The sequence below is a fragment of the Mytilus edulis genome, chromosome 10 (assembly GCF_963676685.1).
Source record: "Mytilus edulis chromosome 10, xbMytEdul2.2, whole genome shotgun sequence".
Lineage (NCBI taxonomy): Eukaryota > Metazoa > Mollusca > Bivalvia > Mytilida > Mytilidae > Mytilus > Mytilus edulis.
The window spans coordinates 26,870,177-26,894,970 of NC_092353.1; the positions used below are offsets into that span (position 1 = coordinate 26,870,177).

General features: G+C 32.2%; 2 protein-coding genes across 2 annotated transcripts in view; both read right to left on the bottom strand.

Annotated features, from left to right (window-relative positions):
• Nucleotides 1–2,805, bottom strand: part of LOC139490741 (organic cation transporter protein-like) — a 28,502-nt gene extending 25,697 nt beyond the window's left edge. Inside the window, exon 1 of the mRNA XM_071277710.1 lies at nt 2,440–2,805. Coding sequence (XP_071133811.1) covers nt 2,440–2,474 — 35 coding nt within the window. The 5' untranslated portion in view covers nt 2,475–2,805. The remainder of the gene's footprint in view (nt 1–2,439) is intronic.
• A 2,805-nt stretch (nt 2,806–5,610) lies between these two features.
• On the bottom strand, nt 5,611–24,238 carry LOC139490743 (leucine-rich repeat-containing protein 74A-like). Its single transcript, XM_071277713.1, has 13 exons — nt 23,954–24,238; nt 16,360–16,532; nt 15,420–15,527; nt 14,757–14,850; nt 14,087–14,136; nt 13,096–13,177; nt 12,454–12,539; nt 11,115–11,309; nt 10,492–10,584; nt 8,631–8,748; nt 7,702–7,838; nt 6,793–6,872; nt 5,611–6,551 (listed from the first exon to the last, which is right to left on the bottom strand). The coding sequence occupies exons 1-13, from the start codon at nt 24,117–24,119 to the stop codon at nt 6,125–6,127; spliced, it is 1,809 nt and encodes a 602-aa protein (XP_071133814.1). The 5' UTR covers nt 24,120–24,238; the 3' UTR covers nt 5,611–6,124.
• Between the last annotated feature and the right edge of the window lie 556 nt (nt 24,239–24,794).

A 24,794-nucleotide genomic window follows, 5' to 3' on the forward strand; every position in this document is an offset into this window, starting at 1 on the left:
AACATAAGAGACAACATAGAAAACTTAAGACTAAGAAAAACGAACCCCACCAGAAAATGGGGATGATCACAGGTGCTCCTGGATGGTAAGCAGATCCTGCTCCCCCATAAAATATTGTGATACTGTAACGTGGAATTTTATTCAAACAGTAAAAGAGTAAAAAAAAATAGTAAGATGCATTTCTTTTTCCCCCAAACTAAAACCTTCAGAAAATGGAGAAACAAGAATTAGCTTTCGCTAATGTGTATATATAAATTAATTACACCAGGTGTTGAAAACGGTTTGTGACAGTAACGAATTTTCAACTTAAACATTCATATTTCATATTTAATTTTGTTTGATAATGTATTACGAGACGAAACTTACATAAGCACTAGTACACAAACTTCACCGGCATATGGGATATACATTTCCCAGCTCATTCGGTATTCTAGAGCTTGCAGCTTCTACAAAGACTTTATATAAATTCACCATGGCATGATAAGAAAGTTTCTAAATAAATCATCGGAAAATACCAACCCTTTTTGATAACTATTATCAAATTTCGAAAATGCATGATGGTCCTGATAGATTACAAGTACACCCGTTGTTTATCATTGTTATAACGTGTCACAGTATTCATTTTGTTTGTCTTTGTATATGTTTTTCTTTTTCTGTAGAGAAATAGGGAAAACATATATACCTAATCTAAATCAATTGCAGCTAAAATTTTCAATAATAAACACGTGTTGCAGAATCTCAATATTGACGACTTCAAGTCTAAACCTCCTGATTTCACCTGTGGTAGTTCCTCATACATTTATCATCAGGATTGAAACATTATTACTGGTGACCTTAACATTATCAATAACACTTCGATGCTAAATTTGTTGTCCAAAGGCAAGAAATATATTGAACCTAAATCCATCAATTGGATACACAACTTCGAAATACTGAGCTTTATGACAAGCAATGGGTAACAGAAAAAAACCCATAAATATCGTACTCCGAGAAAAATTCAAAACGGAAATACCTCAATCAACACGAGAAAGGATGGAATAAGTCTGTGAGGTCATTGATACAAATAAGATTGCTGAACTGAAGAAGTAAAATACAAAATGGTTCTGTTTTAACACATGCTACATCAATCTTTAAAGACCCAAATGTTGCACAACACGTGTCCTACTTACATGACAAATATATTGTTGTCCTTGCAGATAAGCCGAAAACAACATTATGTTTGTGTATAAATCAAATAAGATAAACTGATTGATCAATAAATTAGGTATTGCCGATTCACTTGGAAACTGAACATATATATAGGTTTCATGGAGCACTTGAAAGACATAGCAATATACCGTTGTTTGTAAGAATTATTATTTAGTTTGGGCATCCAATACAATGATGGAAGATCCAGTTCTTCATCTTTGGTAGACTCTTACTAAAGAGAAAATCCTATGTAATTATAGGTCTGTTCTTTGATCCGTCGGAATTTCTACTAAAGATGAAGATGAACACAAACCTCTTTTAAAATTATTAACACCAATTTGTCAGCAAATCGAAGCCGGGTTTCAAAGTTATAGAGTAAATACAATCTTAGACACTTATAGCTTGCAATAGTATTAAAACATTCGATTTTTCTACACTTTACACAAGTGTTCCCATTTCCTAACTAAAGAACAAATTGAAAGAGTAGGTCCTGCTTTGTTTCATAAAAAGCCAACGTAGATACAAGTATCTTGTCTTAAGGAGGGATGAATCCTACTTTGTAATAAGTTACTCTGGTTCTAATAAAAAAAAGTCTCTAAAACTGACATTATCAAGATACCTGATTTCTTGATTGACAACATATTTGTTACGTTTGGAGGCATTACCCATAATAAATAATTGTACCCTTCTTCTTGCCGACTTGATTCTTTTCTCATATGTGGCTGATTTATTCCCTTAATGTTAGTGCTGAAAGAAAGAAAGAAAGAAAGAAAGAAAGAAAAGACGTTATACGTATACTTTAACGTTCCTTCCGCTATATAGATGATATTCTCATACTGAATAATTCGAAGTGTGGTGATCATGTTAAACGCATCTGTCCCATCAAACTTGATACAAAGGATAAAACAGATACATTTAAATCATCCTCATATCTTGACTTACATCTTTTTTACATCTAGAAATTGACAAAGAGGGTCGGTTGGAATCAAAACTTTACGACAAAAGACATGATTTCAGGTTCCCAATACAATCGGAACTACTCGGCCTTTCTAGTTGCACGAAGAAATAACAAGCCTATGGTCATTGTAAAATTTACTGTTTTCTTTAAAATTGACAAGTGAATTCCTTATTCAAAATTTTCATTTTGATGCCTCCATGGGGGAAATCCCCCGAAAACAGTGGCAGGTATGCAATTGTTAGCACCAGCATTAACTGCAATAACTTCAGATTTGGTTTATTTTAAATACTCACAGTTTGCGGCATGGATTCATCGAAGTCCTCATCATCACTGCTGTAACTGTAAACTTCAGTTCCTTGGAGATTTACAAATGACACCCGGATACCGTTTTCTTTAAGATTTTACTTGATCCTGCATGATTAAAGTCAGTGTACAAATAACAATAACAATCCCAATTTCCTCTTTCATACGGACCAATGGCAGCATTTGAAAAATCAAACTGTTTCCGTATCCAGTCGGAAGAATGCTAACACAATCATTCCCAAATTGTAAAGCCTGTAAAGTATCTATTTGTTTGTCTTTTAATGGAAAGGTTATCTTAAGGTTTTCTCTATCGAGATTTATTTTCGACTCCATCTTAGATTAGTTTCACCTCCGATGAACTATATTTTAAAGCGAGAGGATATACTTCCGGTGAACAACATAAGAAGAGTTTCTCCGTAGTGTAATCGAGGTTATTGTACTGCATAGCGAGAATGGCCGAGTAGCTACGATTGGTTCCAAATAATGAACTCCATTTTTGTGTTGTATCTTTCCAAGTTTAAATGATACTCCAGGGCGTGTATTTCCTATCATGATTTCGTTAATAGATGATTTTTTCTCACAAGGAAGCTATTAAACCAAGAGTTCCAAATGGTGATGTTGAAAACATTCCTTCGTAAATTTAACGGACCCCAACATGAGTTGGTTGACCATTCTTGAATATCTGTTTCTCACAAATGAAAGCAGATTCTTAATGTCGTAACTACAATCCCATCCCCATTCCCAAATGTGACCTACCGAATTAAACTTATTACCTGGTTTGTACTAACATGAGCAACACTACATTCTGCCTACCCTTCCAGATCACCCAAGATCACCCTCAGTTTTTGTAGAGGTTCATTTTACTGAGTCTTTAGTTATCTATGTTGTGTTTGTTTGTCTTTGTCTTTTCTTATTCTTGGTCTGTTTATACTACAGTTTAGTGTTTCTGTTGTTCCAAACTTTCCCTTTTTGTATGTGATCTGTTTTCATTGGTTTTAATTTTCATATAAGAAGTAAAAGCACAAAAATATTGAATTCTGAGGAATACTCAAAATCAAAAGCTCAAAAAACATCTAACGAATGGATAACAACTGTCATATTTTTGACTTGGTACTGACATTTTCTTAGAAAATGATGGATTAAACTTGATTCTATAGCTAGCTAAACCTCACACTTGTATGAAAATGGCATCAAATTCCATTATATTGACAACGATGTGTGAACAAAACAAACATACATTATATGTAAACTGTCAAAAATAAGAGTACAGCAGTCAATATTGTGTTGTAATCTTAATCTCTATAACAAAGAAGCACAAAAAGCATATAAGCAGTATGAAAGAAACGAGTACAAAAAATACAATAGCACAATAATTCAATGACAGGATGTAACAGAGCCAAGTCATATGTTTGGAAGAAACGCAAAGAGGCATATAGAAAAAGAACATTAGCAAAAATGAAAGACAAGAATACAAAAATCCGCAAAGAACAATAACACAATGACAGAGCCACGTCATATAACCCAGATTTGTTTGCTCTTAATCGACGTATGATTTTTGAACAGCTGTATACTACTGTCGCCTTTATTTAACCATATCGTTGTCAGTTCATTCTCGACTTATGAGTTCGAATGTCTCTTTTGTATCTTTCGCCTCTTGTTTTCAATACTTTTTGGTATTGGTTAAAAATATGAAGGGGTAATGCACTTTTTCCCAAGGTCTATTTTAATTACAGTTTATAGTCATTTTAAGTATTTACGACTTGTAAAAAAAACCTTTGTTTGGGGTAGGGAAGTGATATTTAAGTTGTTTGGAATTGAAATTATCAACAATAACAAATTCTTGATCCCTTAATGTTAGTGTTGAAAAAATATACCTGCTATGAATTATACGGTAATGGTTACAAGATTTATGGTAAAAATATTTATTAATAGTCGTGTCCATTACCAATCCCAGCAAAACATATTAATACCTTTGTCAATAAGTGAATTATATATTGCTTCCTGTACAGACTGTTTTAGAAAAAATGTATTGCGTAAACTATACATTTATTTTGTAGTTATTTTTATCGTAGCCTGATTTGACCTTTCTTATGTGATCTTATGTAAAATAATTACTGGTAGAAAGGTGTGTGTCTGTTATAAGCTGAGGTTATAAGATTATAATGATGTGTGGTAATCAAGTAGACGTCTTTGATTTCCAGTGATGTAAAAATGATTAAGCTGCACCTGGTGTTTCGGATATCATTTAGGTCATTTTTGACCAAGGCCGTAAATCCTCATCAGGTACCCTAGCCTTGTATCATTATAAATACTATGTAATTACAATTTGATTAGTTCTTGCTCTGGTAACATATCAAATGTAGTGTTATTTTTAGGGCACGACACCTGGTGAATCTGCAATATCATTATTATTCTTATGTCCTTTCTTATCTAATTACTATTTAATTATTTATAGTGATTATAATTTTGCCGAGGTCAAATACTCCTTCACGTTCTTATGTTTACGATAAGCAATCATAGGTGGTCTGGGAAATAAATTCTTAGCAGTTATATCATTTTCTATTAACTGCCAATGAATTATACGGTAATGGTTACAAGATTTATGGTAAAAATATTATGTTATTAAAAGTTGCAGTTTGTCTTATGAAATAAATACGGTGCATGTTTTTAAAGATTTTTCTTTTAATCTTCAGATGACAATTTCTTTACTGAAATAATCAGAGTACTGAAGTACTGAACATCGGATGACCGCAAGTTCTTGTTGATGGTCACAAGCACTTGTCGGGGAAAAAACATCACATCCTTATACCTGAAAGTGAGGTTAGATGTATTTTTCCCCAGACAAATTACGTGCGTGGATGATGAATAAATGACAAAATATGCAACCTCGCCGTAATAACTATATTACATTGATTAAGTACAACGCTTATTTAAAACCTACTTAAAATTCAGTACATGATATTTAGATTCGTACTTTATATTTTAAAATCAAACGCAATATATATTTATTATATAAGAATAAATTATGAAAAATAAAACGCAATAGATTTTTCTTACATAAGGTATAAACTTAACATAGTTATTTGAACTCGAAAAAACATAAAATACATAATTTGTTCTTTTAAATTTTAAGAGAAGTCCTCTGTAAGCATATAAATCTGTTTTTATCTTCATTTTTTATTATTATTATGTAAATTCGTAAACTGTTCAATGACACTTTAAAAAAATATTTGTAAATTTGTGTAAATTAGTGTCGATGGCAACCACAGAACATTTGCTATAAATAACCTTGTTAAATCTAATAATTGAAAAATCACGTACTACTGTACCCAGTCTGAATTGAAAAAAAGATAATTATATTACTGAACATTTCACATAAGTTGAAAGTTTAACATGTTTAATGTTTACCATTAAATATACGACAATTGTAAGTATCTTTACACCATCACATCTCGGTATAATATTACATTTAAAAAATGGTAGATTTATTTAAGGACTTCATTTGGTACTGGACTAGTATCCTGTAACTGGGATCGTTTTCCAACTCTTTGAAATGAAGCTCTTACTTTGTTTATTTTAAAGCAGAACTGATGTACGATTAAACTAACATATATCAGTTATTATAAAAAAAGATACGACGTCTGCTAAGTATCTATTTAAAGTAAATTTTCACTATCAAACTGCAGCTTTGGACATCCAACTCTTAACGGTAGGTTGTTTCTTTATGCGTCGTTTCTTCTTTCTAGTTTTAGCTTTCTCTACTGTCCCACCAAGTGGCGCACTGTAAGATATACCAGTTGTCTTTTTACCTCGTGCAGATAATGTTTCATCTTCCTTATTTGATATTGAAATTTTACTAGCAGACGACAAGACACTGTGATAACTTGTAGAAGCAATTGATGGTAGTTTCTTTATTTGTGTTCCTCCTTGTTGTTTTGTTACTACAATGAGCTCTTCGTCATCAGTAGAAACCACTTTTGTTGGTAGGTTTAGATCTAATATTCTTTTGTGGTGTTCTTTTACTTTTTTTATTTGTTGTCTTTCCTTGATCTTCAATCTTCTTTCGCCATATATTTCTTCCTTAACTGCATCCACAAGCTTCCTGACAAACAAAAATCAGACAATTAGTCGACCTCTACCACTGTCATAGGAGACTTCGATTACAATGCAATTTTTTCATAAGAATTCAAGTATTCGTCGAAATAATTCATTTAATTGTTTTTCAATATGAATAATAATAAAAAAAGAATTTCCATTTAATATTTTGTATTTTTAATAAATCGGCTCTATTCATTGAGGTCAGACTAAAATTCACTGTAATGTAATGTTGATTTAATATATACTTGTAATTTATATTTCCATGTACAGCTATAGAGTCTGCTAGTGCGTCCATCTCAAACTCAAACAAATGGACACCACATTTCTAAAAATAGAATGTTTCATTTAGTTATAAAAAAAAATGAATAACAACGGCGAAAATAAAATTTTATTATTTATTATAAAAAGTTGTAGAAAAATTGGATGGATTCCTGTTTTAGTGATTCAGTTTGAGAAATATATGTCAATACAATCGTTGATTATTAAACTGTATCAGTTTTTTTCTTTCTTAATGGTATTATGTATATGAGTAAAAGGAAAGCAATACTCGAAACCATCTTAAATTTGTATTTCTTCATTTAAGTAATGTGAAACTTTAAATTAAAAAATGAATGTTGCATATGTTTTTTGCAATTAAATGGCTAGTTTTTATTATAAAACTTGTGTATAAATACTTTTTTTCTCAAGAAAATTTTATAGTTGTCCCAATTAGAATATTTTTTTTAAATGCTTGCTTCCAGTAAACAATTCGCGGAATACGGATATGTTTTCCGTATGCAGTGAATTCAGCGCCGTGACCTTACTGGTAAAAATCCGGTGATCGCTTTACGCATATTAGGTTATTGTACATGCTATACACGTGCTCAATATCCATGCTTTTTGTTGATTGTTTACTAAAAGGTGACAATCGGTTTCAAAACACGACAATTAATTAGCTGCCATATTTTCACATCATAACAGACCGAGAGAGAAAAAAATGACGATTATACGATATGGATGCGTAAAAAATAATTAAATTGTGCACAGAAGACTACGTGTATGATAAATACATGCATGGGTATAAGAATTCGATAAACAATATTTTTCACCAGTCATTCGTTTCATACGACTTTAAGGGAAGTAATAAATCCTTTATACTGAATCTTAAAACATACCTTTAAACGCTTTATGAATTCGTCCTTTGTGATGTCAAATTGTACATTTTTATCAAATCCTCTGAGGAGTTCCACAGGTCTTATTCCTAAACGTTTCATGTAAGCCAGTAAACGCTGCATTGCTGTTGCTTGTAAAACTGTAAGAATAATTGTCTCATATATTTGAAGAACAATTCTTAAAGTTGTTTTAAGGTAGATGGGGTTTCTTCCACCAAATTTGATTGTGAAATAGGAGGAAATAATCGGTCTACATCACAAATGAAATGAGCAAATTCGAGAGAAGAATGTATTTCAACTAAATGAAGAAAATATTGAGTTTATTATATTTTATAATTTTCTTACAAATACAGAATATGGTTTGTTTGCTTCGATATTTATCAACTTGGACATTTAAGGAGTGATCACTTTTTTTTTATACAGGATTGTATCGTGATTTCACCTATTCACCTATTCTGTTTTGAAGCAAGAAAAACGAGTACCCTGACCACTGATCCCAATTTTTCTTTTTATTTCCTGGAATCACATTATACGAGCTATCTTTTCAAATTAAACTTTTAAATTCTGTTTTAAATTTTTTTTTTTTAATCACACAACATTGTTTAAAAAAAATCTATGGAATTAACTCTACCTCGCCTTGAATTATAAAATTTTCTTAATTTCGTATATACACTTAATATATATATAAAATTAAAAGCTTATTATGATCAATGTAGTCTAGCACTGTTTATCCAATCGCTGAGATATCTAAAAGAAATTCTTATCCCTATCATCACGTTTTATATTACTGAATGCTTACAGATTGATTAAACGTAAAACTTGTCTTAAAATGAAGATTTGTCTAAAAAAAAAGATTGTGTATATACATTTTATAGTTGGTATATATCAGCATCGTGTATCAGATGTTTTCTTTTCAAATGTCAGTAACCTACCAAATCTTTGTCCAAGTACGTCTGGTGTATGGACTACATCTCCATGTGTAAACTGGAATGGTCTTTGTCTATTTATCACAAATGCAAGAAGGGTTGTCTCACTTAATACAGGTATATCCTATATATAAATAAAGCTGTATCATTATTTTCTACCTCAGAAATAGACTACCTTAGCTGTATTTGGCAAAACTTTTGGATTTTGATCCTCAATGCTCTTCAACTTCGTACTTTATTTGGCCTTTTTAACTTTTTTGGATTCGAGCGTCAATGTAGACGAAACGCGCGTATTAGTGCGTAAATACAAAATTTAATCCTGGTATCTTTAATGAGTTTAATTATTATATAATTCGCCGTTTCAGAATCTAATGCATCCTGGGTAATATTTTCAAAAGCGTACACCAAAGCGTTTTGATTGGTTTAAAACGTTAACAATGGAAATTCAACCAATGACGTAACGTTATTTTCACTTTGGGGTACGAACAATGAAATTACCCATGATGCTTTAGATTCTGAAACGGCCAATTCAATGTCAAATTAAATAAACATTTTCTATCTAGATATTCTTTTATAAATTTGACCTGATCTGTTGTGGCTTTTTGCAGAAGTGTAATTGTTGTAGGATGTGATACTTTAGGAAGTAAGGAAAGGTAAACAAAGTACTAGAGCATTTGCATTAATCAAGTATTTGCTGACGTATCCGTATCGACGTATCGTATAACACGTATATGAGGAAAAAATAAATTAAATCAAGTTGGTCCCGATGAAAATATTATATAATGCATTTAATTTTTATTGCGATCGGGGTAAAATCATTATTGTAAACAAATCTGTTCGATCCGTATACGTCGATCCGTGCACGTATTCTGATACGTGAATAATGCAAATGCTCTTCTAGAGCATTTCATTAATCAAGTATAACACGTTTATGAGGAAAGGATAAATTAAGTCAAGTTGGTCCCGATGAAAATATTGAATAATGCATTTTTATTTTTATTTCAATTGAGATCGGGGTAAAATCATTATTGTAAACAAATCTGGTCGATACGTATACGTCGATCCGTGCACGTATCCTGATACGTGCATAATGGAAATGCTCTATTTAAAATATTGAACAATCTAACGAAACCCCGCGCCTTGGTTAAACATTTACCATTGGACCATCGGTACCACCAACAATTTGGCTTCGTCAGAAATAACATACTGGAATAGTTCCTACGCATTAGTCTAACTTTATAAAATATATACAATATTTTCATAATTTGCGATATCAAATGAAAGCTGAATGACTGTTGATCATTGAAGAGTACTTTTTGACTAGATCATTAATTTTAGATAGTAATTACATCACGGAATGAGCCTTGGTTTTTTTATATCTGAATTCCCTGTTTTTGGTACTTCCTATAAGTGCTGAAACCAATGCGTTCTTAAATAAAACTCAACTGGATAACTGTTTATTTAGATTTTTTCAGCACAATGCTTTGCCATAGAATAACTAACTATTTTTAAAATTAAGACAAAAGAGCTATTTGATGTTGCAATTGAATAATTTAACATAGCACGCAACGGGACCGATAGTTATTTTTGTGCCTCCTTTAAAATAGAAATACAACAGACACTTAGAAGATGCATACAACATTACTAGTAAATGTCTTTGTTCCTCGGACTTTTGCAACTGAACGGTACAAAAAAGACATCACATACGTCTGAAGATTTTACAGATATATAAAATACGTAAAAGTTGCAGACCTACAAATATTGAACCAATACAATAAGCTTTTAAGTTTTAGTTTTCATCTAGATAAAATCTTTCCAAAGCACCATTTATAAATACTATCAATAAGGATTAGAATGTAAAATTCACCGTCAGATCCAGTGATTTCAAAGCGCTTGTTTTTGTTTCTGCGGCTTCGACAAGGTCCATCGCACCTGTTGTGGTTATTGGATTGTTTCCTATCTAAAAAAGAAAAAAAATATGTTTACAATGTATAAAAACATCTCTTCATTTTTGTATATGTTTTGTATTTGATACATATATAATAAACATCAATGTTGGCAAACAAGATTAAGTAGACATTCTCTTTTTTTATATGGAAACACTGTTGATTTTATTTTGATAAGACAAACTTTACGGAATTGGGAAACGTTATGTTACGAAAATAACAGTTAATTCTGAAGCTATTGAATTAATAAATACATAAATCTATACATAAATATACATTTATAGATATCAAGATAAATTTTATAATAATTTATCTCTCTATTACACACATCGTCTTATGAAGAAATAGAATTGCATATTTGTACTTGAACGTGCCATGCCGTGAGTCAAATATTATACTAGTTAGCTCAAAATGAAAAAGGATTATCGACCTACTCTGAAATATAAAATATCTCTAAGCTGACAAGCATTTGCTCTTATTCCTAAATGTCACATGCTCAGTAGAGAATCAGCATACACCAGTATGTAAACAAATAAGATCGTACATTTAAAACCTGTAAAGAAGTATTCTTTGCCAGTGCCTTGCTAAGGATCTCAGCTGCTTTCCAGTTAATTCTATTATTTGATATGTCAATTGTCTGCAGAGTTCTGTTTCTTTTCAATGCTTCACACAGCGATATGGTGCCTTCATAACCTAACCCATTCCAGGATAAATCAATTGATTTCAAGCATGTATTTACCTACAACCAAAATGTCTTATATAATCACAATCAATAATGCAGAATTAGAAATAGAAATAAGTACTGGGTGTAAACTACACTGTGTTAGAGGCATCAGTAATGAATTGTGAATATGGAAACGTGAAGGAGAACAGGAGCAAAAATATTTGCGATAAAAAAAAGACCAATGATCAATGTATAACGCTGCCACACATTTTTTAAGCGCAATACTTTTAAAATGTTCATAATAAAAGTTGACTTCGATTGCACAATGCAGCATAGTACAGTTATAGCTTTAAACAATGAAATAATATGTCTTTGCAAACAATTTGTAAAACATTTTCTTGAAGTGTACGTAATTAACCCTTACCTTTAAAATCGAGCGTACAAAACCTAATACTGTGCTAGTTTGACTAAAGTTCAACAAATTTACAGGACAAAATTTGATACCAGCTCGCATTTGCTTCTGTCAATATTTTTGGCATGAATTAACTTATACTGTACATTCTTATTTTGTACATTACAAATAATTTGTTCGAGTTCATGAATAAATTTTCAACAGGTTCCAATATGGAAAGATTGGATTGCCTCGAATAGGAATAATAGTGGAGAGGTACCAATATGGAAAGATTGGATTGCCTCGAATAGGAATAATAGTGGAGGTAGAGTGTGTAAACATTGCCTGCTATGTATTGATTTTCGTAATATGTAACCCTAGCTCTTCTTTGTATATAAAGGTCACAATCGAAACAAGACGCAATTGGTATAACAAAATCAATATAGAATATAATGCATGCGTTTTCTTTCTTACTTTTGTATTTATTTAAAGTATGCTTCCTAAGTCAGGAATCTGATGTGCAGTATATGTCGTTTGTTGATGTGGTTCATAATTGTTTCTCATTTCTCGTTTTTAATATAGACTAGACCGTTGGTTTTCCCGTTTGAATGGTTTTACACTAGTTTATTTTGATGCCCTTTATAGCTAGCTGTTCGATGTGAGCCAAGGCTCCCTGTTGACCGTATATTGGCCAATCATGGTTTACTTTTATTAATTGTGACTTGGATGGAGAGTTGTCTCATTGACACTCAAGTCACATCTTCCTATATCTATTCATGTATTATTGTTCATCAGCTTTTGATACAGATTTTTAAAGACAATGCTTACCATAATTCCTTTAAAAATTGCTACGGCACCTTTACCTCTAATCTCATTCCAGCTCAGATTCAGTTTTTCGAGCTTTTTATTCTCAGCTATAAAAAAAATTATAAAGCTTATTCAAAATAAATCTTCTTATTCATGCTAAATCTAATTTTTATTCATTTTTTTCGCAAGTTATTAACCAATACAACAACTAACTCTTGTAATAAGACATTTCCAAAATTACTGGTTTCAATGACCTGTCCATATTTTTGAAATTTAAAAGAAAAAACAATAGATGGTGGGACATCATAATATAAGGGTTTAAAAGTTTATAATCGGAAAAAGAATATTTACTGAGTATGATTTTTATCAATTTATTTACCTATCGGACTTATTCTCTCATTGTACACAAAGATATGTGAAACACGAAACGAGCTAGCAAGATGGGTCTGGTTAAATGATTATAAAACCGACTTAAGTTTTATCCTCGTAAGAAATATTAATTCGCAAAATAAATAGTAAACGATAATAAAGATGGAAAATTATACGTAAGCAGTGGTATATATACAATGGATGATCTCCATCTATACAGGTATAATCACCATGTAGAGGGTTTGTTCCCAACCTGACTAATGCAATGATGATAATGTTCATACAAAGACTTACCTATTGCAGAACCTAAAACGTTTCCACTTCTTGAACAAAATCCATTCTTACTTAAATCGATGTTGCAGATTCTATCATTCTTCTGGAATAAATACATGTAAATCGAGTTTTAGCACTGTCACATTTTCCCATTGATTGATTGAATACTGTTTACTTGAGTCAAATGACATATATTGTATGCATATTCAAGACGAGATTAAATAAACAATAAGTAGAAAATGGTGGTCCAGGGAAGATTTAAAGGAGGCTTTATTCCTCAAACTGCCATTAGAAAATTATGGTATGTTGGATAGGGACAGAACTTTGCCGTTTGAAAGCGAGGAGCCATTCCATAAAAGTGTTATTGCAATGATTATTTTTAAATATTTTATAAAATTGCCAAGAATTCCTTAAAACTATATTAACTTAACAACGTAAAATACTATATAGTTAAAATTGAGAATGGAAATGGTGAATGTGTCAAGGAGACAACAACCCGACCATAGAACAGACAAACGCAGAAGGTCACCAATATGTCTTCAATGCAGCGAGAAATTCCCGCACCCTGAGGCGTCCTTCAGCTGGCCCCTAAATAAATATATATACTAGTTATAATGAATACCATACTCAACTCCAAACTATACACAAGAAAATTAAAAATAATACAAGACTAACAAAGGCAAGAGGCTCCTGACTTGGGACAGGCACAAAAATGCGGCGGGATTAAACATGTATATGAGATCTCAACCCTCCCCTATACCTCTAGTTGCTTACCTTATAGGTCGTCTTGTCTCTGATGAAAAAAATTGTCTCATTGTCAATTATAGCACATCTTTTGATATTTGTGTTCGGTTTTCATTTTTAAGGTTTTTTGTTTGTTTTGTTTGTTTTGCTTTTTTTTTTTAGTTAAATCGATTAATTAAGGTACTATTTTTATTCATACATATTCTCATTCTTTTATGTTTTAGATAAAATAACTAATTAATAAAGTTCCTAAATATGTTCAACTTACTGCAATAGCTCTTGATAAACTAAGAGCGGCCTCAAAGTCAAACTTATTTTCTACAATCAAAAAATTATATTTCTAGAAAAATCCTTATGTAATTTCAATAAATGACACTTAATTTGATCATATATACTCTGTATCAGACGTTTCTAAAACTTTTTATACATGTAAAAATAAGACCCATTGGTGGCCTCCGGCTGTTGTCTGCTCCATGGTCGTGTTGTTGTCTCTTTGACACAATCCCCATTTCCATTCTCAATTTATGCTTGATAAATAACATATTTTAGTAAAATTGTTAATGTTATAGTCGAAATAATGTAAAAGAGCTTGATTCAAATATCAGGACTTCTTGAAAGAGTGCAATGAAGGTTATTTTCTGGACGTCATAGATTGATCATCTGTCGCAGATGAAAATAGAAATGTACAGTTTTAATGTGTAGCAATTTTGTAATATTTTCGATATGGTACAACAAAACTTAGTGACATATTAACAACGTCCCAGTTTCAGAACATCTAACTAATAACTTAACCGTATTCCAGTTGTGACACCGTGTTACAGATTTTAATAATCTAATAATCCTTTAGATTACAGCTAATTCACAAATCGTATTATTCAACACTCGCAAATAATTTATAAATGTGAAAAAAACATTTATTGATGAATCGATGTTATGACCTGATAAATTCAGTTGTTGGAGAAACTGTGATTGCATCAGAGCAATCGATAAATATTTTGCTGCTATAGTACCAAGTCCATTTTTGGAAACATTCTGAAAAAAATACAAATAAAGTTTCATCGTTATTGAAATGAAAGTTAATCTACTAAACTTGGTATAGTACTTAATTTTATAAAAGAAATTATGAAATACGTACATGCTCTTTATTATTGAAAAATGTTTACACTCACCACATTCTTTCTGTTTTAATTGGTTAGCAGGTTGAAAGTTAACTAGCAATCATGTTTATGATCAACATTCAGCCTATGATTATTTTTTGTCGATAACACGTATAGGATTTTATTTCAATAACATGTAAAAACGTTCACATAGTACTTAAAATATATGCATGCGCTGGTTCAAAAATTTCTTCGTAATTATCATCACCAGCATCTCGTTTCATATCGATGTAATGACAAAATCAATTTGAAACTAAGTAAGTGATGCTATATCTAAATTGGTAATCAAAGATAACTAATGTAGTCTACTTTGGAAAAATAGCTGGTAACATTAGAATAGTCATAGCTGTCCGAATTCTGGATTTTATCACGGAGGTGTCTGTTACATGCCTTCTTTTAATTTTTGCCTTTATTTTGGTTATATTATTGATATATATAACTTACAAGTCTACAAATTGAAGAATTTTCCAATAACATTTCGGAAACATATTTGCATCCTTCATCCTGAAGGTCAACTGCATCCAGGTTAAGTGTTTCTATTTTCATGTTTTCCTAAAACATAAGTCATTTAAGCTATATATCATATATGACAAGTCGCTACATACGAGTTTGCTTGAAAATATCATAATCAAAATGCGACCAAGACTTTGATAAATTTAATTTTGACAGAAAAACTTAAAAATAATTCCACTTGTTTGGTTTGTTGGTGTTACACTTGTTTAATATATGAAAAAAAATGAATACACAAAACGAAGAACTTGAAAAGCTATATAAGCGATTTTTTAATGAATACGAAAAGACGTTAAATGGAGAATATGTCTAGGAAATAACTTTGTGAATTATGAAGTAAAGAAATGTGTATGCAAATGTTTATTTTTTCCATCCCTGATTTAAATTTTTTCGATATATCTTATAGAATGTTTTAAATATTTTATGTTAAAATATTTGACACGTCCATGGAACTATTTTCTCCATTTGAATTTGAATTCGATCATTATTTGGTACAATTTAGTCTTGTCTCTCATCCGTCAAAATGTCAGTATTTTGTTGAAGGATGTTCCTGTGGGTCTCAACCAAGACGTTTAAGTCTTTAGTACTTGCACGATTTATTACCTGTTAATCGTGTATATATCATCAATACAGTGGTCAGTTTGTTACAACTGAATCTTGGGTGTCAGCCATCCAGTAGCTAAACTCATCATAGATCAAATTGGAAACGACTCATCAGCTAGTTCCGAATCACAAAAGTAAAAATAAATGTCAAATATGTCAATTTAAGACTATTGAACAGCGGAATAATATTGCCTTTATTTACGAGTTGAAGAGAGTTAAGGACCCAACAACATTTTAAGGATCGTGCCCTTATCTGTCCAATTTTACTTACTGTTAACGCAAAACACAGTGGTCTAATTGCTGTTGGCCCTAAGGATCTTGAAGATAAAGACATCATTGGTTTATCCAATGCATCGATTATCTTCTGCTGTGGAGTATGATTTCCAAGATTGAAACAAGCTGTTTTGTATATATGAATACAAGTTTCTGCATTTGTTTTCTGTTCTAAAATATCAAATGTAATTTAGTATTAGCGTTAACATTCATTTTAGTTAATCATTAATTGTGTAAAGGTGTTTCTGTCTTGGAGCAAGTTTCCATGCAATGTGATTTTCATTTTATCTGTTTTAAAGCAGTAAAATAAATTATGGCATATTTGAAGTAAGAACTCAATTTTTGAACAAAATATGTTCATAAATTCTACACTAATGCTTAACTAGTTGTATAGAGTTTGTGAACTGTCTATTTATTTCTCGAATTAACAACTGTCTTATGAAGACGATGCAACAGAAGGCATTTATTCTTGCAATCACAATGTTCACATCCTTCTGCTATATATCATTGCGGCAAATACAATAGAATCGGTATTCCAGATTGACTTCAAAACAAATGTATTTGGTTTCATGTATAACTTATTTTGATCTGTGAAACCAGTTGTATCTACATTACCGGTATCTGGTATGAAGTAAAAAAAGGGGCGAAAGATACCAGAGTGACAGTCAAACTCATAGATCGAAAATAAACTGTCAACGCCAAAAGAAAAAAAGACAAACAAACAAATAATAGAACACAATACACAACATATAAAACTAAAGACAAAGCAACATGAACTCCACCAAAAAATGGTGGTGATCTCAGGTGCTCCGGAAGCGTAAACATTGCTCCACATGTAGCACCCGTCGTGTTGCCCAAGTTATTACAAGTGATAATGTTCCGGGGGATATTTATCTCTTTTGCAATCATATCACATCTCCTTATTTACAAACATACAAGTAGTATACGTTTTAAGCATTTTAAACATTAGAATAGGAAACAGGAGCAAATTAATACTCTGTATAAATCCATTGTCTTCGATAGTAAACCAATTTTGATCTTAACAGATCTTAAAAAACTGAACAATAAATTATTTAGTCATTTTTGGTCTTTCAGTCCATTCAAAAATTGATCCATTGCAGTTCATGCAGTACTGTTCAGACAATTCGCTTAAAGTCAATTACGATCTGTTCAGTTGATGTTCCGAATATTCGCTCAGTTTAAAGAAAAACAACAAAAATATCACACTTCAAGGAAAATTCAAAACGGAAAGTCCCTTAATAGTTGACAAAATCAAAAGATCAACCAAATCAAACACATCAAACGAATAGAATTTAACTGTATATATCAACAACATACTGCATTTTCTGGAAAGCTAATGGACAGTAATGGATTGGCATTTATTGGTATCATAAAAGAGTGAAAGAATAAATTGCTTCATTAAATGAACCTATCCATGTTCATCAATGACTCAAGTGTTTCATTAAATAAATAATTATGTAAAAAATAATGTAGTTTTTCTACAATTGTACAGACCATAACAACACAATATGTCAGTATATGTTTTTAATGTTGTACATGTAGGTTGCGTCAATAATAGTCTATTCTATTAAGTTTATATTGGAGGAGGGGGGCTTATGTAATATAAGCAATGACACTAATGTTCAAGTCATTATTATATTTTGATAAATGATATGAGCAAATAAGCCCTTATACGGATAAATCAGCATGTGCAATACTGAAAATGTTCCACTGTCGATATAAATCAACATTTAATATTGCTCTTCGAACAGGGCCAATACGGAAAAAACAGGGCCATTACAGAAAAAAGCGGGAAAAAAGCCGTATTTGCCCTAGGGCTAAGGTAGCACTCCACAGTTAGGTGTGTAGTTTCGCATTTTGGCCCCTGTGGATTTTTCAAATATGAGAGCTAGTGTGCAATAAAAGTCATTGTTGGATAGCTGAGTATTAAAATAGCCTTTGTATTGGGTTTATATGAACATCAAGATTATGTAATGTATGTAATATAGGCTGTTTTCTGTATGACAGTCCGTATTTGCATGTCCCTACCGTACATTGGTCCGGCAATTATTGTAATGTTTTTTTTCGAACTTTTTATCGCACGAACTTTGTGATTGGATTTTACGAGAAAATGAGGCGAAAGACACCCATTTTTTATTTGATCATAAGAAGATTTATGAAAACAGTTTCTAAAAAGGTATCACTGAAAGGCATTGAAATTCTAGTTTGATCCAAATTTTGGGGGGATATGTGACATGTCCAACCCCCTTTTTGCAATATTTTATGGTAAATAAATGTAGAATGTTGCCATGGATACACATAAAAGAAATTAATTTTCACTCTTTTAACTTTTGAAAATCAAATCTATGGAATATACTGATTACATACATATGCACATGTACAACACAAACAGTTAGGTTAATGTATTAGAAATCCAGGAATAGGAGATGATAAAACATTTTGTGGCTCATTTTTAATTTTATTTTCTAACTGTGGAGTGCTACCTAATACAGGACGTTCACTTCCGGTTTTCAATTTTCTTACGCCATTACTTAACTTTGGAAGTATCGTTATGCATGAAAACATTTGTATAATATTTCTAAAATAAAATCATAAAATAAACAGGTTAAATGGTGTGCAATGTTTTGTAACGTATTAAAGTTTTGAAACGGAAAAAACAGGGCCAATACATAAAAAAAGCGGGGGAAAGCCGTATTGACCCATTGACCTAATACGGGACGTTCACTTCCGGTTTTTAATTTTCTTATAATCATTTAATAAAAGTGTTATGAACTGGCTGTTTCTGTATTGGCACTGGTATAGATTCTCGGTCGGCTGTATTGGCCCTCGACCCTACGGGTCTCGAGGCCAATACAGCAAACCTTGAATCTATACCTGTGCCAATAAAGAAACAGCCAGATAATAACACTATATTATTCTTCTAATATAAAAAAAAAACAACGCATTTACGTATTGTATAAGATGAAGAAATAGAAAATAAAGAATTTTAAAAATAAAAGTGTTTTATAATAATGAACAAATCATGCAAACGTCATTTCTATTTAGAACCCTTGCTTCAAAAGCTTTCTTGTAAGTAGCAATCATAATGTCGTACGAAAAAACATATGAATATATGACGATATTTCTATCATAATAACCATATACTATCATAAGAACCCTTATTTCAAAACGTCGAAGTCAAAGAAGTCAGACCTGGTAAGAACCACAAGCCCTGGAATGTGGATTCAGCTTGGAAACATGTACAACATTTGCGGCCTGCTGATTTATTCTGGTATAACATTGGTTACAGACAAAGAAAAGGTTGTATAGCCAATTTCAATCAACTGAAATGACCGTATAATTTGTACTTGATTTGCCTTGATAATACCCGATAAAACTAGATCTGAATTAAATCTAGATTTCGAACAGTCTAAATTGAACTGACATTTACTTTTTCAAAACATGTCCCAATTATTACGGTGTAGGTATTATTTTGTCTCGATTGTGTATCAACAACGGATCCATTTGGGCTTACAAAATGTAAATAGTTGTGACAACGATAACATATGAAATACGTATCAATAATTATCAAAGGTACCAGGATTGTAATTTAGTACGCCAGACGCGCGTTTCGTCTACATAAGACTCATCACTGACGCTCATATCAAAATATGTATATAGCCAAACATGTACAAAGTTGAAGAGCATTGAGGATTCAAAATTCCAAAAAGTTGTGCCAAATACGGCTAAGGTAATATATGCCTGGGATAAGAAAATCCTTAGTTTTTTTTCTCGAAAAATTGAATGTTTTGTAAACAGGAAATTTATAAAAATGACCACATTATTGATATTCATGTCAACACCGAAATGTTGACTACTGGGCTGGTGATACCCTCGGGGACGAAACGTCCACCAGCAGTGGCATCGACCCAGTGGTGTAAATAGTTGTCAAAGGTACCAGGATTGTAATTTAGTAAGCCAGACGCGCGTTTCGTCTACATAAGACTCATCAGTGACGCTCATATCAAAATATGTACAAAGCCAAACATGTACAAAGTTGAAGAGCATTGAGGATCCAAAAATCCAAAAAGTTCTGCAATATACGGCTAAGGTAATCTATGCCTTGGATAAGAAAATCCTTAGTTTTTCGAAAAATTGAAAGTTTTGTAAACAGGAAATTTATAAAAATGACCACATTATTGATATTCATGTCAACACCGAAATGTTGACTACTGGGCTGGTGATACCCTCGGGGACGAAACGTCCACCAGCAGTGGCATCGACCCAGTGGTGTAAATAGTGATCAAAGGTACCAGGATTGTAATTTAGTACGCAAGACGCGCGTTTCGTCTACATAAGACTCATCAGTGACGCTCATATCAAAATATGTATAAAGCCAAACATGTACAAAGTTGAAGAGCATTGAGGATCCAAAATTCCAAAAAGTTTTGCCAAATACAGCTAAGGTGATCTATGCCTGGGCTAAGAAAATCCTTAGTTTTTCGAAAAATTGTCGACCCAATGGTGTAAATAGTTACCAAAGGGACCAGGATTGTAAATTACAACGCCAGACGCACGTTTTTTCTACATAAGACTCATCAGTGCCGCTCATATCAAAATATGTATAAAGCCAAACATGTACAAAGTTGAAGAGCATTGAGGATCCAAAATTCCAAAAAGTTGTGCCAAATACGGCTCAGGTAATCTTTGACTGGGATAAGAAAATCCTTAGTTTTTCAAAAAATTGAAGTTTTGTAAACAGGAAATTCATAAAAATGACCACTTTATTGATATTCATGTCAACACCGAAATGTTGACTACTGGGCTGGTGATACCCTCGGGGACGAAACGTCCACCAGCAGTGGCATCGACCCAGTAGTGTAAATAGTTATCAAAGGTACCAGGATTGTAATTGAGTAAGCCAGACGCGCGTTTCGTCTACATAAGACTCATCAGTGACGCTCATATCAAAATATGTATACAGCCAAACATGTACAAAGTTGAAGAGCATTAAGGATCCAAAATTCCAAAAAGTTGTGCCAAATACGGCTAAGGTAATCTATGCCTGGGATAAGAAAATCTTTAGTTTTTCAAAAAATTGAAAGTTTTGTAAACAGGAAATTTATAAAAATGACCACATTATTGATATTCATGTCAACACCGATATGTTGACTACTGGGCTGGTGATACCCTTAGAGGACAAAAAGTACACCAGCTGTGACATCGCCCCATTGGTGTAAATAGTTATCAAAGTTACCAGGATTGTAATTCAGTACGCCAGACGCGTGTTAACTGATAACGAAAATTAGTCAGTGGAACTTTATCATTCTCCATTAAATTTTCCGTACATATCATTTAAATCATAATAAGAAAAATGTAAACCATATATATAAATATATACTACGGGTGCGAAACCAAAAATTAGTGGAAGGGTGGGTGGTTAAAAATAAAACAAGCAGATGTCGAAGAAAACAGGAACATCACGCTTAAAAGAAAACAACGACTTAACGACGCACGACAGTCCTCAAAATACATAACAAATAAAAAAAAACCAAGTGCTGAGGCGAACTCATGTGCTGTGAAAAGGTGTGCATTTCCTTTTCCATGATTTAACAACCGCGGAAAAAGGACACCATGGGGCTATGACTTCGACTTAGAACATGTTTGTGGTTATATGTGACGTAGATACCCCATAACGGAATTCAAATCATGGTGGCAATCGTAACACGTTCACCATAATAGTAAAACAAAGAATATTGGGTATCCGTCTATGACACAAAATTAGTACATGCACAGCACAAAACGCTTGCATACTGTTTTTCGTGTCGGTGCTTTTAAAAATTTTGAGGCGAGCCATATTGATTTAGTGAATATCACATACATGTAAGTCGACACTGATTGCGATTTTTTAAGAGCTCAAGCCTTAAACTAGAGGCTCTTAAGAGCCTGTGTCGCTCACCTTGGTCTATGTGCATATTAAACAAAGGACACAGATGGATTCATGACAAAATTGTGTTTTGGTGATGGTGATGCGTTTGTAGATCTTACTTTACCGAACATTCTTGCTACTTACAATTTTCTCTATCTATAATGAACTCGGCCCTTTAGTTACAAATTGACAATAAAGGGCAATAGGTCCTTAAGGGGTCAACTGACCATTTTGGTCATGTAGATTTATTTGTAGATCTTACTTTGCTGAACATTATTGCTGTTTACAGTTTATCTCTTTCTATAATAGTGTTCAAGATAAAAACCAAAAACGGCAAAATTTCCTTAAAAATTACCAATTAGGGGACAGCAACCCAACAACCAGTTGTCCGATTCATCTAAAATTTCAGGGCAGATAGATATTGACTTGATAAACAATTTAACCCCTTGTCAGATTTGCTCTGAATGCTTTGGTTTCAAGAGTTATAAGTAAAAATCTACATTTTACCCCTATCTTCTATTTTTAGCAATGGCGGCCATCTTGGTTTGTTGACTAGGTCAACGCACACAATTTTTTAAAACTAGATACCCTTATAATGATTTAGGACAAGTTTGGTTCAATTTGGCCTAGCAGTTTCAGAGGAGAAGATTTTTGTAGAAGATTACAAAAATTTACGAAAAAATGGTAAAAAATGACTATAAAGGACAATTACTCCTTCAGGGGTCAACTGACTATTTTGGTCATGTTGACTTATTTTGCTAAACATTATTTCTGTTGACAGTTTATCTCTATCTATACATGTAATAATATTCAAGATAATAACTTAAAACAGCAAAATTTCCTTAAAATTACCAATTCAGGGGCAGCAACCCAACAACCGGTTGTTCGATTCATCTGAAAATTTCAGGACAGATAGATCTTGACTTGGTTAACAATTGTATTCCCGTCAGATTTGCTCTTAATGCTTTGGTTTCAGAGTTATAATACAAAATCTACATGTTATCCCTATGTTCTATTTTTAGCCATTGCGGCCATCTTCGTTGGTTGGCCGGGTCACCGGACACATTTTTTAAACTCGATACCCTAATGATATTTGTGGCCAAGTTTGGTTAAATTTGGCCCAGTAGTTTCAGAGGAGAAGATTTTTGTAAAAGTTGACGACGACGACAGACGACGGGTGCCAATTGATGAGAAAAGCTCACTTGGCCCTATGGGCCAGGTGAGCTAATAAAAGTGGGAAAACGAGTAGAAACATCCAGAGCATACATTCAGTTATGTTGGTCGTATTTAAGAAACTATATGAATTTGGTATTTAAGTTTCAAAATAATAACTTTTATAAACAATAGTATGTGTGATCTGTCGTTATTTTTTTCAGGTCATGTTACTGTCTTTTTCCTGTTTAATAAAATTTTATTTTCCCTTAGTCGCTTCTGCCTACTTATCCTTTTGATAAGCTTAAAATTTAAGCATTTTCACCAATGTATAAGACTGTTTGGATCCTCATTAATTTATTATTCAAATAATGAACAGAACCTTCATCTGTTAGTTGCTGAACATCAAATGGACAACTTTCCTATCCTATTGTTTAAAAACTGATACAATTGAATACTTTTAGGCCATGTTTATTCCTTACGGACAGAAAATACTAATATTATATATTACCTTTTTTGGGGGGTACTATATCCAAATCTGTATCAAAATCTGATGAAATTTCCTCGGGATATATGACCTTTTTACACTCCTCATCTTTATCCTCAGAGTTTTGACTTGATACATCTTTAGATGTTTCGTCAATTTTGAAAGTTACCGTACTTTTTTTGTCATTCATTTTCTTTTTAAACGTTCAAAAATGTTTGTCGAAAAACAATTGTTGTATTCTAACTTTTCCTTAGTAACATCCATTTGTTATGTTTTAAACTCATATATTGTAGTTTTTGCGCTTGCTTTGAAATTATATTTTGTTCCATGACGATATACGTCAATCTTTATTAATATTTAACAGAAATATCATTCGGAATCGTGATGAGTTATATCTTTTAACTTTATCATGTGCATCATCCGAATTATTTATTCATAAATTCGATAATTTGTAGTTCTTAGTTGTTATATTCTTATTCATTATTACATGTCTTTAGGGAAATATAGTTGTAACGGAAGGATTATTGTCTGACACTTACAATCTCGTAACATATTCAATTCGATTATCATGAAAATTAGATGTGGGATGTGGTATGCAAATGAGACATATATTCACCAGCGTACAATTGAAGTGAATTTAAGAAACTATAGGTAACCAAACGGCCTTTAACAATGAGCATAATATGACAGCACTGCATTGAAAAATGCGGTTTGTTTTCATTTTAACGATTAGAAAGAGTATTCGGGAAATTTTAGACTTTAACTGATGAACTGTTCTGTAATAGATTGTCAATTAATATATTGTTTAACTAATTAATTTATATAATCATAATTATTGATTTTCAAAATGTTTCCGTCAATGTAA